This window comes from Wasmannia auropunctata, unplaced genomic scaffold, assembly GCF_000956235.1.
Source record: "Wasmannia auropunctata unplaced genomic scaffold, wasmannia.A_1.0 LD336106.1, whole genome shotgun sequence".
NCBI lineage: Eukaryota > Metazoa > Arthropoda > Insecta > Hymenoptera > Formicidae > Wasmannia > Wasmannia auropunctata.
In genome coordinates this window covers 8,127,338-8,140,532 of record NW_012026784.1, presented here as the reverse complement: position 1 = coordinate 8,140,532, position 13,195 = coordinate 8,127,338, and the positions used below count along the sequence as shown (strand labels likewise).

Sequence of the window (13,195 nt, the reverse complement as noted above, 5' to 3'; positions counted from 1 at the left end):
CGATATAATCTCCGATTGCAATTCGGTAGAACGGTTTCACATACACGGTGCATTCGCACACACGCCGTATCTGTCCCCAAGGTTTCCATTTCACGCTCTCGCGCCGAGCTTACATCGAACAAACCCGAAGAGGAAACGTCGCGATCGGCAAGGTGCAATTGCACAATACCCTAGCGACTCCAATAAGAAAGTTTAGTCATGCAACGTCGTTTCGACTAACATCCTCTGAGACATCAGAGAGACCAACGTACATATATACATACATTATACATGTATCATAGAAAAATTCTCTTCTTTCTGCTCATCCCACATCGTAGAACATTTTGATTATAGATATAAAAATTCTACTCACGTAAAGTTTACTGGATCAATCATTTTTATCACGTCTCTACCGCCTCATTTGTATTAAATCTGTGCTTTCATTTTTCTTTGTATTATAAATTTTTACATTAATATATTATCAATACCACTGCTTTAAATATTTGATAATTTTCACTCATTTTTTACTTAAATTTTTAATAAACTCTATTGGAAAATATTTTAATATCAAATAATTTAATACAAAATTGATAAAATCTAATTCTAATCTAATTCTGATAAAATCTATAATCCAATAAAAAATTTTTCATTCATTTGATTCATTTGATATTTTCGATAAAATATTTATTGAAATCTCACGTCACATATGTTATATCTATTAATTTGCTTCAAATCTTGTTATTTTATTTCAAAAGAAAGGAAAGAAAACAATGGATTTATAAAATCTTATCAGTAGAATAACATTTTAACATCGTATATTCTTAACATAAATTTCTAATTTTGTAAATATCGTGATAATTACAAAAATAAATAATGCATTTAGATAAGCAAGAATAAATAATATGATCTATTTTCTGCTGCATGTATTATATCAATTAAATTTTTTGGTGATATTGTAAAAAGAAGTAATTTAACTTTTTAAATTACTCACTTTTCTTCTAATATTTCATATATTCATGTATTATGTATGTATATATAATTTTATAAAATTATACAAAATAAAACCCTATTGCTTAAAGATTATGAGAAAAAATAATTTAACACTCACGAGTCGATGTGCAGCAGCGGAGCACTTCGTCGATCTATAACACACAAACGTATTGAGATTAAAACAGTGCCCACAAATAAAGTAATTAATATTTATTAAAATATTAAAAAATGATTGTTGACACATTAAATCTTTCATCGTCGTTTAAATAAGTATTTATAAAATGGATATTAAATAGATATTTGTAAAAACGTATTAAGGTTAAAGCCGTGCTCAAATAAAGTAATCAATGTTTATTAAAACATTTAAAAAATAATTGTTAACACTTCAAATCTTTCAGCGTCATTTAAATAAGTATTTATAAAATAGATATTAAATAGATAAAAGACCACTGATGTAAAAATTATTCATGATGGCTATTATATTATTATCATTCCAATAACACGTTAATTTCTATTAAAACGTCTAATTTGCGCAACCAATTTGTGGAAAATCCATCGTACGAATGGATCAATTATTACAAACTTCATTTCAGAACTGTCATACGTGCGCACTTTTTTTCATTGTGATACGCCGCAAATCTAATGAAAGATTTCAATTTAATTAAATAGCGGTTTAAGCGCGCGCGCCCGAGACAAATAGAGTTGCGGTTAGAAATCTTGACGTAATAAAATCCATCATCGAACAACAGCATAAAATAGTTATTACTCACTCCATGATCATTCCGCTGTTATCCGATGACTTCCAGACTTTCTCCTTCTCCCTCCCCTCTCCCCCCTCTGCAGCTTCCATTGTTGCTTCTCGTCTTGATCCGCTTGACGCACCCTCGCTCACATTCACTCGCGAAAATAGCGCCGCGATACGAAATCTCGGCAATTGATATACGACGTTACGTTACGTTCGCGTGGATGATCAATGGCGTTCTTCGCCCATCGATCCCTCACGCCACTTGACTCGCCGTCGCGTCGTGCGACGAGGGTTAAGTTTCCGGTAATATTTCCAAACGTGCGTCGGCGTTCGTTAACGGGAACGTCACGGCGCGGGTCTAAATCGAGTAGCGTGGCATTCGATTAGTAAGCTATTCGCAATCAATGCTGTGTTTCATACCACGACATTTGATATAGTCGCGTGGCGCAAATTCCGCGCTTGTATACATACCGCGTTGAATATTTAATCGAGATGAATGGGCGCGAGCAATCGGTATAATATATCTCAACAGAATGGATTTTCGGCAAAACAATGAGCCTGCGTTTCGTCTCCGGCATTTCGTTACGCCAAATGTTTTTTTCGATTTTAACAATTGTGTATTTGTTCACGCACTATACGCGGGACAGCGCGTCGCCGCGCGCCGTGCGGCCGGTGACTGGCGCGACGGTATAATTGCTCCTGAAGTTGGCACATACTGATACTGCCAACCTCCTCCGCCGAATTTCGGAATCGACTGGCCGCGCTGCGCTAATTTCATGAAATATCGATCGAGAGTCTCGAGCTTCGCGCGCTCGTACTTTATCCGCGTAATTGTTTATTCTCCCGCGTTCGTTCGCCGCGGTGCGAGATTAATGTCGCGGAAGCGCCGCGTAATCGTATAAATAACGAGATTTTCGCGAGTGAAAGTGACTGCGCTGCAAAAGGATGACGGAGCCCGAGAGGAGGAACAGGAGAGGAAAAAGAAAGAGGAGGCATCGCGGGCGCTCGCGTAGCAACCACGGTATAGGGGTGAGTAAACGACTATTTATCAATCGCTTAATAATCGGGTGGCATCGCCGTATTTTCGTCGCGATCACGTTTTAAAAGGTAATGCAATGACACACGTACGGGAACGGCTCTGCCCCGCTCGAGTCTAGCCGAGTGAATGATAGCGCGGGTGACCTTTGTATACACAACGGCGCGTACACTGCGCGAGCCGCGCCCGACGTTGCTACCAAAACAAAACGGTTGACCGAACACTTGGCCTTTGTGTATTGTAGCGTCGCCGGGTAACTGCAGCCCTGGTTTATCGCCCCGAAATGCTCCACGTGTGTATCCATGAAATATTTAACGTCTTACAAAGTGAATTATGTCGAGCATAATTTGCCCATTGCACTTCGAATTCTATCGATTAATAACGTTATGGATGCAAATATTGCGGCACGTCGTCGATGTTATCACATCAATGTATTTGTGAGAGTCGATATACTCTTTTTACTTTTTACAAATTTTTAAATCGCGCCAAATTGCGGATTTTTAATAAATCGGGAAAGCGTGTGAAATTAAATCGTTGCGTGAAAAATGTGACGATTTCTTTCTTTCATTTTCTTCTATTAATGCATAATTTATTACTCTCGACAGAATAAAATATATAGTAAAAATTTGAAAAGAAAATATATGAAACGAAGGAAAACTTTATTTCCTAAAATTTAGAGATTAAACATTAGATTTCATTTATGAACTTTCTAGACAATTAATTTGACTCGCATTGCATCGCGACAATAGATACAGTTTCCGCTTTTATTTTCAAATATATATTAATTAATTTTCTTAAGTAAAATAATTATCAATCATTCAAAAAGGAAATATTTTTTCATTTATAAAGGAATTATTTAATATATAGCAAAATGTATTGAATGTCGATACTCTTTCTCTCCCTATTATCACAAAAAAATTTGATAAAAATTTAATATTATACAAAATTCAGCCGTTTATTTTCGAAAAATCTGGAATCCGTTAGTGTCTCTTTGGTATGATAGCTATCGGCGGTTCTGTTATACCTCACATTCCATTCGTGAAATGTCACGCGAATAGCTACCGTGTCAGTAGCCTAATGCACTCGAAGAATTCATCGTTCCTCAGGAATTTCGTATGTCCCATGTCGTTATACAAGCTTGACCTAGTGCACTAGATATCACAATCAATCACAAATTTCTTGCAACTTTAACGCGTTCTGTATTATAATGAAGTTATTAAATGTGTTAACATTATATGAACACGTTAAAATTTTTAACGCAAAGTTATAACTTATATTTTAACGTACATAGTTAGCGAATTATTTCTCTCTTACGATGGGGAATTTATTAATATAAAATAGGATGGATAAGCGGGAACATATAAAAAAAGTTCACACGTGTGTAGAAAGACATTGCTCATTATTGTTTTGTCATTAGAAACATTATCTGATTAAACTTATGCAATAACTATACACGCATAGATGTACATACATACACAATGATAAGAGTATACATTTTGTGTATTTAAAACTGCAATAACCATTACGCTATTTCACATTGCGATTAATTTCAAGTGCAGTGTCTATCATGTACGTTAATAAAATCGCCCTCGACAAAGTGGAAAACGCTTTTATTTATAATTTATGTATTAGCTAACGTGCAGTCATTTCATGGACGTGAAAGTGGAAAATTTTCTTCAGTGGAAATGTGAAATGCAACATGTGAAAAAGTACATTTACGTATATATATCCTAAAGTCAATGTCCTAAAATTCGTCTATGAAACTTTTTATCAAACAAGCTTGAGCACTCTGTAAATGCCTTGTGCATTGTTGAGCAGCAATCTTATTTCGCTCAACATTGCAAGGAAATTAAAAAAAAAACGTAATTATCTTTAGTTTCTCTTTAAATAACGTGGAAATACAATATCTTGTCTTAGAAATTTATATTAGGTATATATAAATTTTATATATATATAATCGTACATATAAAATTTATATAAATTATTAGATTATGTATAAGTGTATATATATAAAGAGAGTTATATTATGTATTTATATAACATATCGTGTTATTTAAAGACTAAAATAAATAGTTCGACATAATTTTAATTATAAAACGTCTCTCTTCAGTTTTTTACAAATAATATAAAAACAAGAAAATGATTTTTTTCTGATCCCTGTGTTCAATGCGTATTTTTAAAAAGATCAAAAGAAGTTTAATCTATCTCAGTAAAATACAATCATCATAAGAGGAATGTTTTCGTATAGCAATGCCTATGTCTCTGTTGTTATATCTTTCCCTTCGCTATTCGTATTAAATAATGTTTAGCACATATCTTTCACATTTATCTCATATTACAGTCTGTACTTCTTCTCTTCACTTTTCTCCTTATTAAAAGATTTAAAAATCGTCAGATAAATACGTATATTACATATCTAAAACAGAATTGAGATATAACTGCAATTTCTGTGTTAACGTCCATCGTTTTGCTTTCATTGTGTAAAAACGTAAGCAGCAAGACTCAAGTATTAAACAAATCAATCAATTGCAATAAGAAATTCTCGAGATTGCCATTTCTCGCTGCTTTACTTGTTCAAACGACTTAATGTTTAAGTCTTACTATTTATGTTTTCTGTATGTTACGATCTGTACTCGAATTCCAGCTTTAAAAGTATCATTGTCAATTTTGGTCATATTTCGGTACACACTGTACTGAAAATCTATAGAATACGTAACGTAAACTATAGATTTTCAAAACTAGTAGTGTACATAAAATATGGCCTTTAAGTGAACAGCGAATCTCAACAGAAACAAAAACTGAGTTTGTTAACTTGCAATTTATCTTTTTTGTTTCTTGTGTCTGTTTGAAAACGTTCGATTATAGTCGACATGTTGGGCCTGGCACTAGGAATTTGCATTCCTAGTACTATTAAGATTTTTCACAAGACGCTGTCCCCACCATGCCTCCAAATTAAATGGCTCAAAATCTGCAAAAAGATGTGAAATGCAATACATCTTATATATCCTTCATCCACGATACATTTCATAGTAGACATATCCTCTATCCGCAATACATTCCATAGCAGACAAATACAGTTCGATAACTCGAATTTCAAGGCAAGAACTAAAATCTTCGAATTATAGAATTTTTGACCGAAATTCTATATTTATTAGAATTTCGATCGAAATTTTAGTATAAAAGGATTAAAGTAAAATATGAAAATTCGACTTAGGAAGGCATTGTACGACAGTTTACAATTTTCTGATTATAATGGACTTTAAAGAAAAAAAATTCAATATTTGACAATGAATTATTTATTGCATACATAATAAATGTAATGATAAAACAAATACCAAACCGTTATGGTTACACATAGCTACAACTCGAATTATGGCATATAAGAGACAGCGACAATAGAAGTTTGATTTATAGAAGTGAACCTCAACTTATAGAGATCTGTCTTTTAAATTCGAATTGCAGAGATAAAATAATACATTTAAATATCTGACAAATAATTCGAGTTAAAATTTTATTTCGATTTACAAAAATTTTCCACAGTGATGCGGAAGGGAATGAATAAAATTTTCGTCCTACAGAGGTTTTCGAAGTTTTTTATTGGTTCGAGTTATCGCGGGTTTGACTGAAAAAAAAAAAAATAAAAAAAAATAAAATAAAGATTAAAGAAAAAAGGAATAATACAATAAAATGGTATAATAAAACAAAATAACTGAATGTCTCTAAAGAATAGGAAACTAATCTCTCCCATTGCACATATAATTTTCGCAGTAAATTATATAAAGAAATTAAAAGAAAGAAGCAAATAAATTCTCGAGTTTAAATCATGCTTGTATACGTTATTGCTTCTAGATAAGGCATAGAAAGCAAAATGTTTACCTTTCATCTGTGGATTTGGCTCATCTGATGATTGATAGTATGTAACTGATGCTCCGTTTCTATAATTGGAGGAATTACTGTGTGGTTGATTATGACACATATCTAGCTCTCTAGATACGGAATTCCATGCTGAAAAAAAATGGAAGTATAAAAAAAATAAATATCCCTCAAAGAAATATATTTCAGACATTAAATTAAATTGCACACATATTATATACTTACAATCATAGATATACTTGATCAAATCAAAGTGTTGCGCCAGTGTCTCTGGTTGATGTCTACAAGGTATTGAGGAAGGCCTCTTCCCGTTCATCGTAGTCATCTGCGATCTACTGCTACAAATAACAGAATTAAAATAAGCAATTGTTTTAAAGATACATTTCAGTTTTCTTATCTGCGATTACAACTTAACAAAAAAAAATAGCTTGATCCCAACGTAACCTAACCTAATTTAAAACGTATTAAAGTGTCTTAAAAAAAAAAAGTATTAAAGTGTCAACTGTGATGTTGACGTCGGTCACGCATCCGTTTAGAGACATGACGATAATTAACTGGAATTACTGGGTTATCGCGTAGAGTGCGTGGCATATCACAGAAGCATTTCGGAACGATCGACGATCCACACGTATGAATCATAACGATCGAGATACTGACTCCGGTGTCTCCGGTTCGTAATTATCACGCACGTGACTCGATAACTCGCGATAATGTCGCCAAATTCGATGTGGACGCAATGAAAATCACGCGACGACAATGCGGCTTGTTCGTGACAAGTGTTGTAGCACGCGTATCAGAATCTACACATGCACACACGCATACACACACACAAAGCAAGTGTGTCCTACGCTACGGGTTCAGTCATTTTCAAATCGTCGTACAGCATGCCTCGATGAAGTCGATGATACACACATGTAATCCATCAACAATATAGGCGTGACACGATTCTCACACGCGACAATCGTGCATGCACACATGTACGGTGCGTGTATACGGTGTGTGTATACATAACATATGTATACGTGTATATATTATACATATGCAAAAGCCATGCGCGCTATTTAGAGATATATGTAATACCGCATGTATAGACACCCACATAAGCAAGTGATGAAAAAATCTATACATTTGCGAGTGCCCCGCCGAAGATGAGCATTTTCCAGCGAGAAAATCCCTCGCGACGCCACCGAATCTACCGAACCCACGAATTAAATGCCCGTGACGAAGCGAACCAGCGTTTGGGGGGTGAGAAGAAACGTCAGCGCGGGAAAGATGGCGGCTGATAAATGCGGATGCGCTTTCCCGTTCCCGCCCGCGAACGCCGTGCACCCGTTGCGCGATTACTCTCGATTCGCGAGACAGCCGTTCTCGTTACGCTTTCGCGCGATTGACGATCGCGAATGATCCGTAAAAGGAGGAACGCGAGGAAGAGCGCGAGAGAACGCGAGAAGCACTGTACCCGCTCGCTCGGAGACGTGGACGCATAGATACCTCATTTTTCCCAGTTCCGTGTCCCTCCCAGTCTCTCGACAACGATGCGGCTCGATCTGTCGACGCGACGGGTGACGGTGGCCGGGACACGCAGCCTGGACGTGGCTGCGTCGGGGCGCGAAAGGCGGACGTGGATCCAGTGCCGCTGACAATGAGGGAAACTTGTGTGCAGCCGTGTCTACCGCACAGCTGTGCCCCAAGCTTACCCTACGGCTGGCTGTCAACAATCACAACGACGCGACCCGCGATCTTCCGACGACGCGGAACGGTATTTCACGACGAGTGGTGGCGCGTGGCGCGCGGCCAGAGAGCTCGGGGAAACGCGATGGAGACTAGTAGAACCATCGCCAGATGGCGCTCGGGTAGCGCAGGGCGTTGCACGATGTCGGTATTGTATCCATTCAGCATATCTCGGTCGCAGTTGGAGGACCTCGAGCGACCCAGAGAGAAGCTCGATACATATAATGTAATTTAGTTTCTCAAAAGTCATTGTTCTATTGTCACTAGATGGACCTGCTATTAGCAATCACTATTGTAAATAAAATTAACGTCGTTTTTTTCTAAATTATAATTTAATTTTGCAATATGTAAATCATTGATATGCTACGTGTTTCCTGCAAATACTCTATTATTTCGTGTTATATTTTAATAAATAAATTAGACTTTTATATAACAAGGATTTAGAGAACATTTTGATTATACGAATATATTTTAAATTAGATAAATTTGAATACGTTTCAATTACACATTAATCGTAATCAAAGAGAAGGAATTTTCCAATTAGTCTACATTAATTAATTTTTTTTATTTTGGAAATTTTAGACAATTTTTCAAAATTTTTTAAGTTATGCCCGATTTAAAAATAAAAGAAATTGTTAATTTTTGTTTAACAAAAAATTTATATTTCTTATTTTTATTTATATTTTTATTCCTTATATTTACATTTCCTATTTTACTTATATTTTTTATACTTTATCAAGATTACGGAATTTTTTCTTGAATATGTAAGAAACCTTAATTAAAGAAAGTCACAGAACTCAAGGAATTTTATCATTTTTATCATTTCTATCATTTTATCTTTAAAAATAAGACATAATTAAACTTCACAAGAGTTTTAATCCAATCTTTGAAAATTATAGGCAAACTAGTACTATACAAATATAGAACATTTATATTATTTTTTTTCGATGTGTCCACGATGATAAAAACGTTTGAAAACCTATCAGTAGAATAATCTAAGAAGAGATTGTACGAAGAAAAATGCAATTATTTCCGTTTCTTTCCGTTATCTCTGCAGTAGATTTAATCATCGCTTAAAAGATACATCCGTAACACAATAGAATTGGAAAAGCCGATAGTACCAACCCTTATCTTACAAAACTTGTTTGAAAACTTATCGTATTATCTGCGGTTTCTCTTGCACTCTCCTTTATTATCGAAATGTGAAAGTATCAAACATAGTTACTTGTAGAATATAAATGTATAAAGCAATTTTTTTTTGCTCTCACTTGTCGGCGCAATACAAAAGCCACGCCATTAGCTGTCTCATTTAAAGAAGAATGTTTCCTTGTGAGGATAATACTTCATTTATTTTCTCTATTTTTACAACTTTTAATTTTTTACTATATTATCAAAATGGCATTATCAAATAAAAGTGCAAAATATTTATTAGTTTTGTTCCTTCTTTTATTTTATTAAATTGAACTTTAATTTTAAATTTTAATTTTTCACAAATGTAATTTTTTTAAAACAACAATGAAATCCGATGAGAATCTTGAGAATCGTTTCTTTTTGCATTGGAATGTACATTTAGTCATCTATAATTACGTTCATCAGCGTTTCTTCGAAATAAGATATGATATATCAGAATTTAAAAAATGCATGTCTTAACAGCGTTAATTAAGAAAAGACAGCCGCTCTTTGAAGCTATGTCTCAACTAGGTCATTATACTTAGGAATGCGTCACAAGTGCATCTGATAATTAAACGTAACCCAGTTAATAAATGAGACAATTCTAGATAGTCGGAATAACGGTAAAGAAATATCAATTACTGTGAGACCTTGCAATCTCAAAATCGAATGCTATAAATATAGGTATTAATTTTCATCAAAAATACTTGCATGTAGCCAACATTAATATGATAAATGTGATCCACTTTATCATTTATTCCCTCCAACTTTTTATCATTTTCTCTCATTGTTGGTAACGCCAAATAGATATCGCATATTTTTCACGCTCCGTTTTGCGAATTTTTGCCGCTGCAAAGAAAGCGATAGATATGTCTTGAAAGATCGACATCTGACGTACGTTTCTCAATTTATGAAATTGTGACGCGAACTTTTAAAGGACTCTTCGTGATTGAAAGAAATAGATATCAACCGAGACGTTTATAACATGATTAATTAAACGTCTCGCCAGCGAATATCGACGATAAATCGCATCGCGGGATTGTCATAGCGTGAAGCCATAGGTCATGCTCGGGGACAGAAAGAAGCGATGTGCAATGCATACATTCATGAAATCAGACAAATGCGTATGCAATGCAGCAACAGGCGAGTGTACGCATCGATTTCCAATATGCACCGTATACGCGCTCCTCGCCTCTATAGAGCCCACCACGCCACGATCCTTCGTGCCTTCCTTTCTGGTCATGTTAACCATGCGACCAACATGGCGAAGGGCGTATACGAATTTCCGGCATTTTTCTCCGCTTCATCGTAAGTGAACGTTGCGAGCTGCATTGATCAATATTGACTGCGCGAAAGAATTCGGTATATCGTCAGCGGATAGGTGTATGTATACATGTATAGGAGATAGCATCGATTGAAGTTGAAATCTCTTTTTTTGCGTTGTGTATACTGCGATTTATTACGTCATGCTACGCCCCAGCTTTCGTGAAATTTCTTCTGCAAAAGATAAACATCGAGGAAACATTATTTTCTAATTAGTTTTTTTTTTATATTCTTAGAAAGACTGTATACTTACGATTGATAATTCTTTTTTATAACTTTAGACAAGATATTTATTTAAATTGGTCATATCTCTCGCGCTCTCTCTTAACTAGCAAATTTAATTACATATAAAAATGAATTCAGACCGAGCGAGAGAGCGTGAACAGATACGAATGAATAACTTGCTTCAGTGAATGATGCAGAGAAAATGTGAACTTTATATATGTATATTTCTCATTGAAAATAGTAAGTCTGTTATAATCTATTATAGCCGTCTGTGGACGGTTTTTATACGAATAAATTCTATAAAAATATATCTTAAGTATTTTTATTTTAATTATTTATATTTTAATATTTTGGAATGTACCAACATATTTCTTTATCAAAATTACTTTTTGGCACATTATTTGATCGAAAAACTGAATGTAGTGTACGTCTAGTTGATTAAACTTTCACAGTATTATAAAAATCGGCGGTCTCATTAATTGGAACGTTGATAAAAATAATTTCCTATATTATTAGATATATTTATGCATTAATTACTTTGAAAGTTGGTTCATTGCATCCATTGCAGCGAGCGTTTTTAATGAACGCAGCTTTTTTTGCGAAAATAGCGACGAACGAAAAGAGGATGAACGCGAAAAATAAAAGAGAAGGATATATCAATGACAGCCAGACCAGGCAAACGACGAACCTCCATAGAACTTCATCCGATGAAATAAGGTTTTGCTTGAGAGTGAAGATAGAAAGAAGAAATGCTGCGGAACTCCAACATGTAACATTCAGATACCATAGTCAAAAATAACATTTCGCATAAACCACGAGTCAAACGGAATAACTAAAAATTTTCAAACAAAAAGTGATTAAGTGGAAAATAATTTATAATATTCTTTTTATTTTTCAACAATTTTCAAACGAAATAGAAGTTTAATGATTTGTATAATTAACACTTTCACGTTCATACATACTTAATGATATTATTTTATTTACATATATACTATTGAGTATTATTACCTTTTAATTAAAGAGAGAGAGGGGGGGGGGAACAATATGGTGTGTGCAAAGATACTCAGAGATACTTTCATCACTTTAATGAGGCTGTATAACGAGTAGCTTATCTAAAAGCGTTATTAAAGGATTTCACAGGAAAAACGACCAACCTTCTAAGTGCAATAAGCAACCGCTGTTAGTTATCACTTGAAGCTGTTATTACATGATAACGGTTTACCAAACTCTCATCGTAATATTGTTTATATAAGAAGTACGTAACATTTCTCGTATTGAAGCTGAAATGTAATTAAATAAATAGCTTGATGTAATGTAATTAAATAAAGGTTGCTGCTATGAGTCGCAACCCTTTAATTAGAAATCGAGCATTAATCCCTTTCACATAGATACCACGACCCACAATGCAACGTGGAAATAAAGTAAAATTTATGGCGTAAATTTTGCGCGCTAACACCGTCAGGGATTAAGATCCGGTTTACAGTTTCTTTTAGATATAGAATTAAAACTGGAAGTCATGCGAATTCTCAAAGCGTGTATAAAAATATGCAGCCTCTTGCCCATCGAGATAGAAACGAAGTAAAACGAAGCCGAGGAACGTATTGAAAAGAGCAACATTTTTCTCAATGCAAATTCTTTCGTGGATTTTTATTCTATTTGTGCCACAATCGCATTCACAACGAATTCACCGTGCACTCTATGCGTTTTGCAAGTCCAAAAAATTTCGTTTGTCGGTCAGTGAACGCGAGGTCAAAGAGATTTTTCAATAAACGGATAAAGACGGAACGTTCAATTTCTCAATTGTTAAAAGTGTTTAATTAAGTTTCCTTTTAGCTTTTAATTCTAGAATGATTGTAAAATTTTTAAATAATCAATTAAATTCGATTACATTTAACTATATATAATATTTTAATTTTATAAGATGGCTTGTGTTGATACATTTATTAGCAAGCCATTTAGTCATATCTTATCTTCATTTAATACGCTTTGCAATCTACACGTTCGAATTACTGCTCCTTGTAAGATTAGTTCTACTTAAATGATGAGATGAGACGTGCATCATTCATCTGACAGATGCGTTTGACAGCTTGTAGATGATAACAACTTCTCTCGACGACGATCTT

At 34.5% G+C, this 13,195-nt stretch overlaps 1 protein-coding gene across 8 annotated transcripts; it reads right to left on the bottom strand.

Annotated features, from left to right (window-relative positions):
- Positions 1-5,541: 5,541 nt before the first annotated feature.
- LOC105455840 (protein FAM195A) lies at positions 5,542-8,286 on the bottom strand. Of its 8 annotated transcripts, none has more exons than XM_011699493.1 (4): positions 8,115-8,286; positions 6,849-6,961; positions 6,627-6,755; positions 5,542-5,718 (listed from the first exon to the last, which is right to left on the bottom strand). In XM_011699493.1, the coding sequence occupies exons 1-4, from the start codon at positions 8,117-8,119 to the stop codon at positions 5,636-5,638; spliced, it is 330 nt and encodes a 109-aa protein (XP_011697795.1). In that variant the 5' UTR covers positions 8,120-8,286; the 3' UTR covers positions 5,542-5,635. The 8 variants fall into 8 exon arrangements, with proteins under 8 accessions (XP_011697795.1, XP_011697805.1, XP_011697786.1 ...); XM_011699503.1 differs by having other exon boundaries at positions 6,849-6,958; XM_011699484.1 differs by lacking the exon at positions 8,115-8,286 and adding an exon at positions 7,723-7,894 and having other exon boundaries at positions 6,849-6,958.
- Between the last annotated feature and the right edge of the window lie 4,909 nt (positions 8,287-13,195).

Coding starts and splice junctions, on each gene's coding strand:
- LOC105455840 (XM_011699476.1), bottom strand. CDS start 7,751: ATGTATAGATTTTTTCATCACTTGCTTAT. Junction 6,756..6,848: donor GATCAAGTATATCTATGATT/GTAAGTATATAA, acceptor ATTTTTTTTCAG/CATGGAATTCCGTATCTAGA. Junction 5,719..6,626: donor GCCAAATCCACAGATGAAAG/GTAAACATTTTG, acceptor ATCTTTTTGCAG/ATTTTGAGCCATTTAATTTG.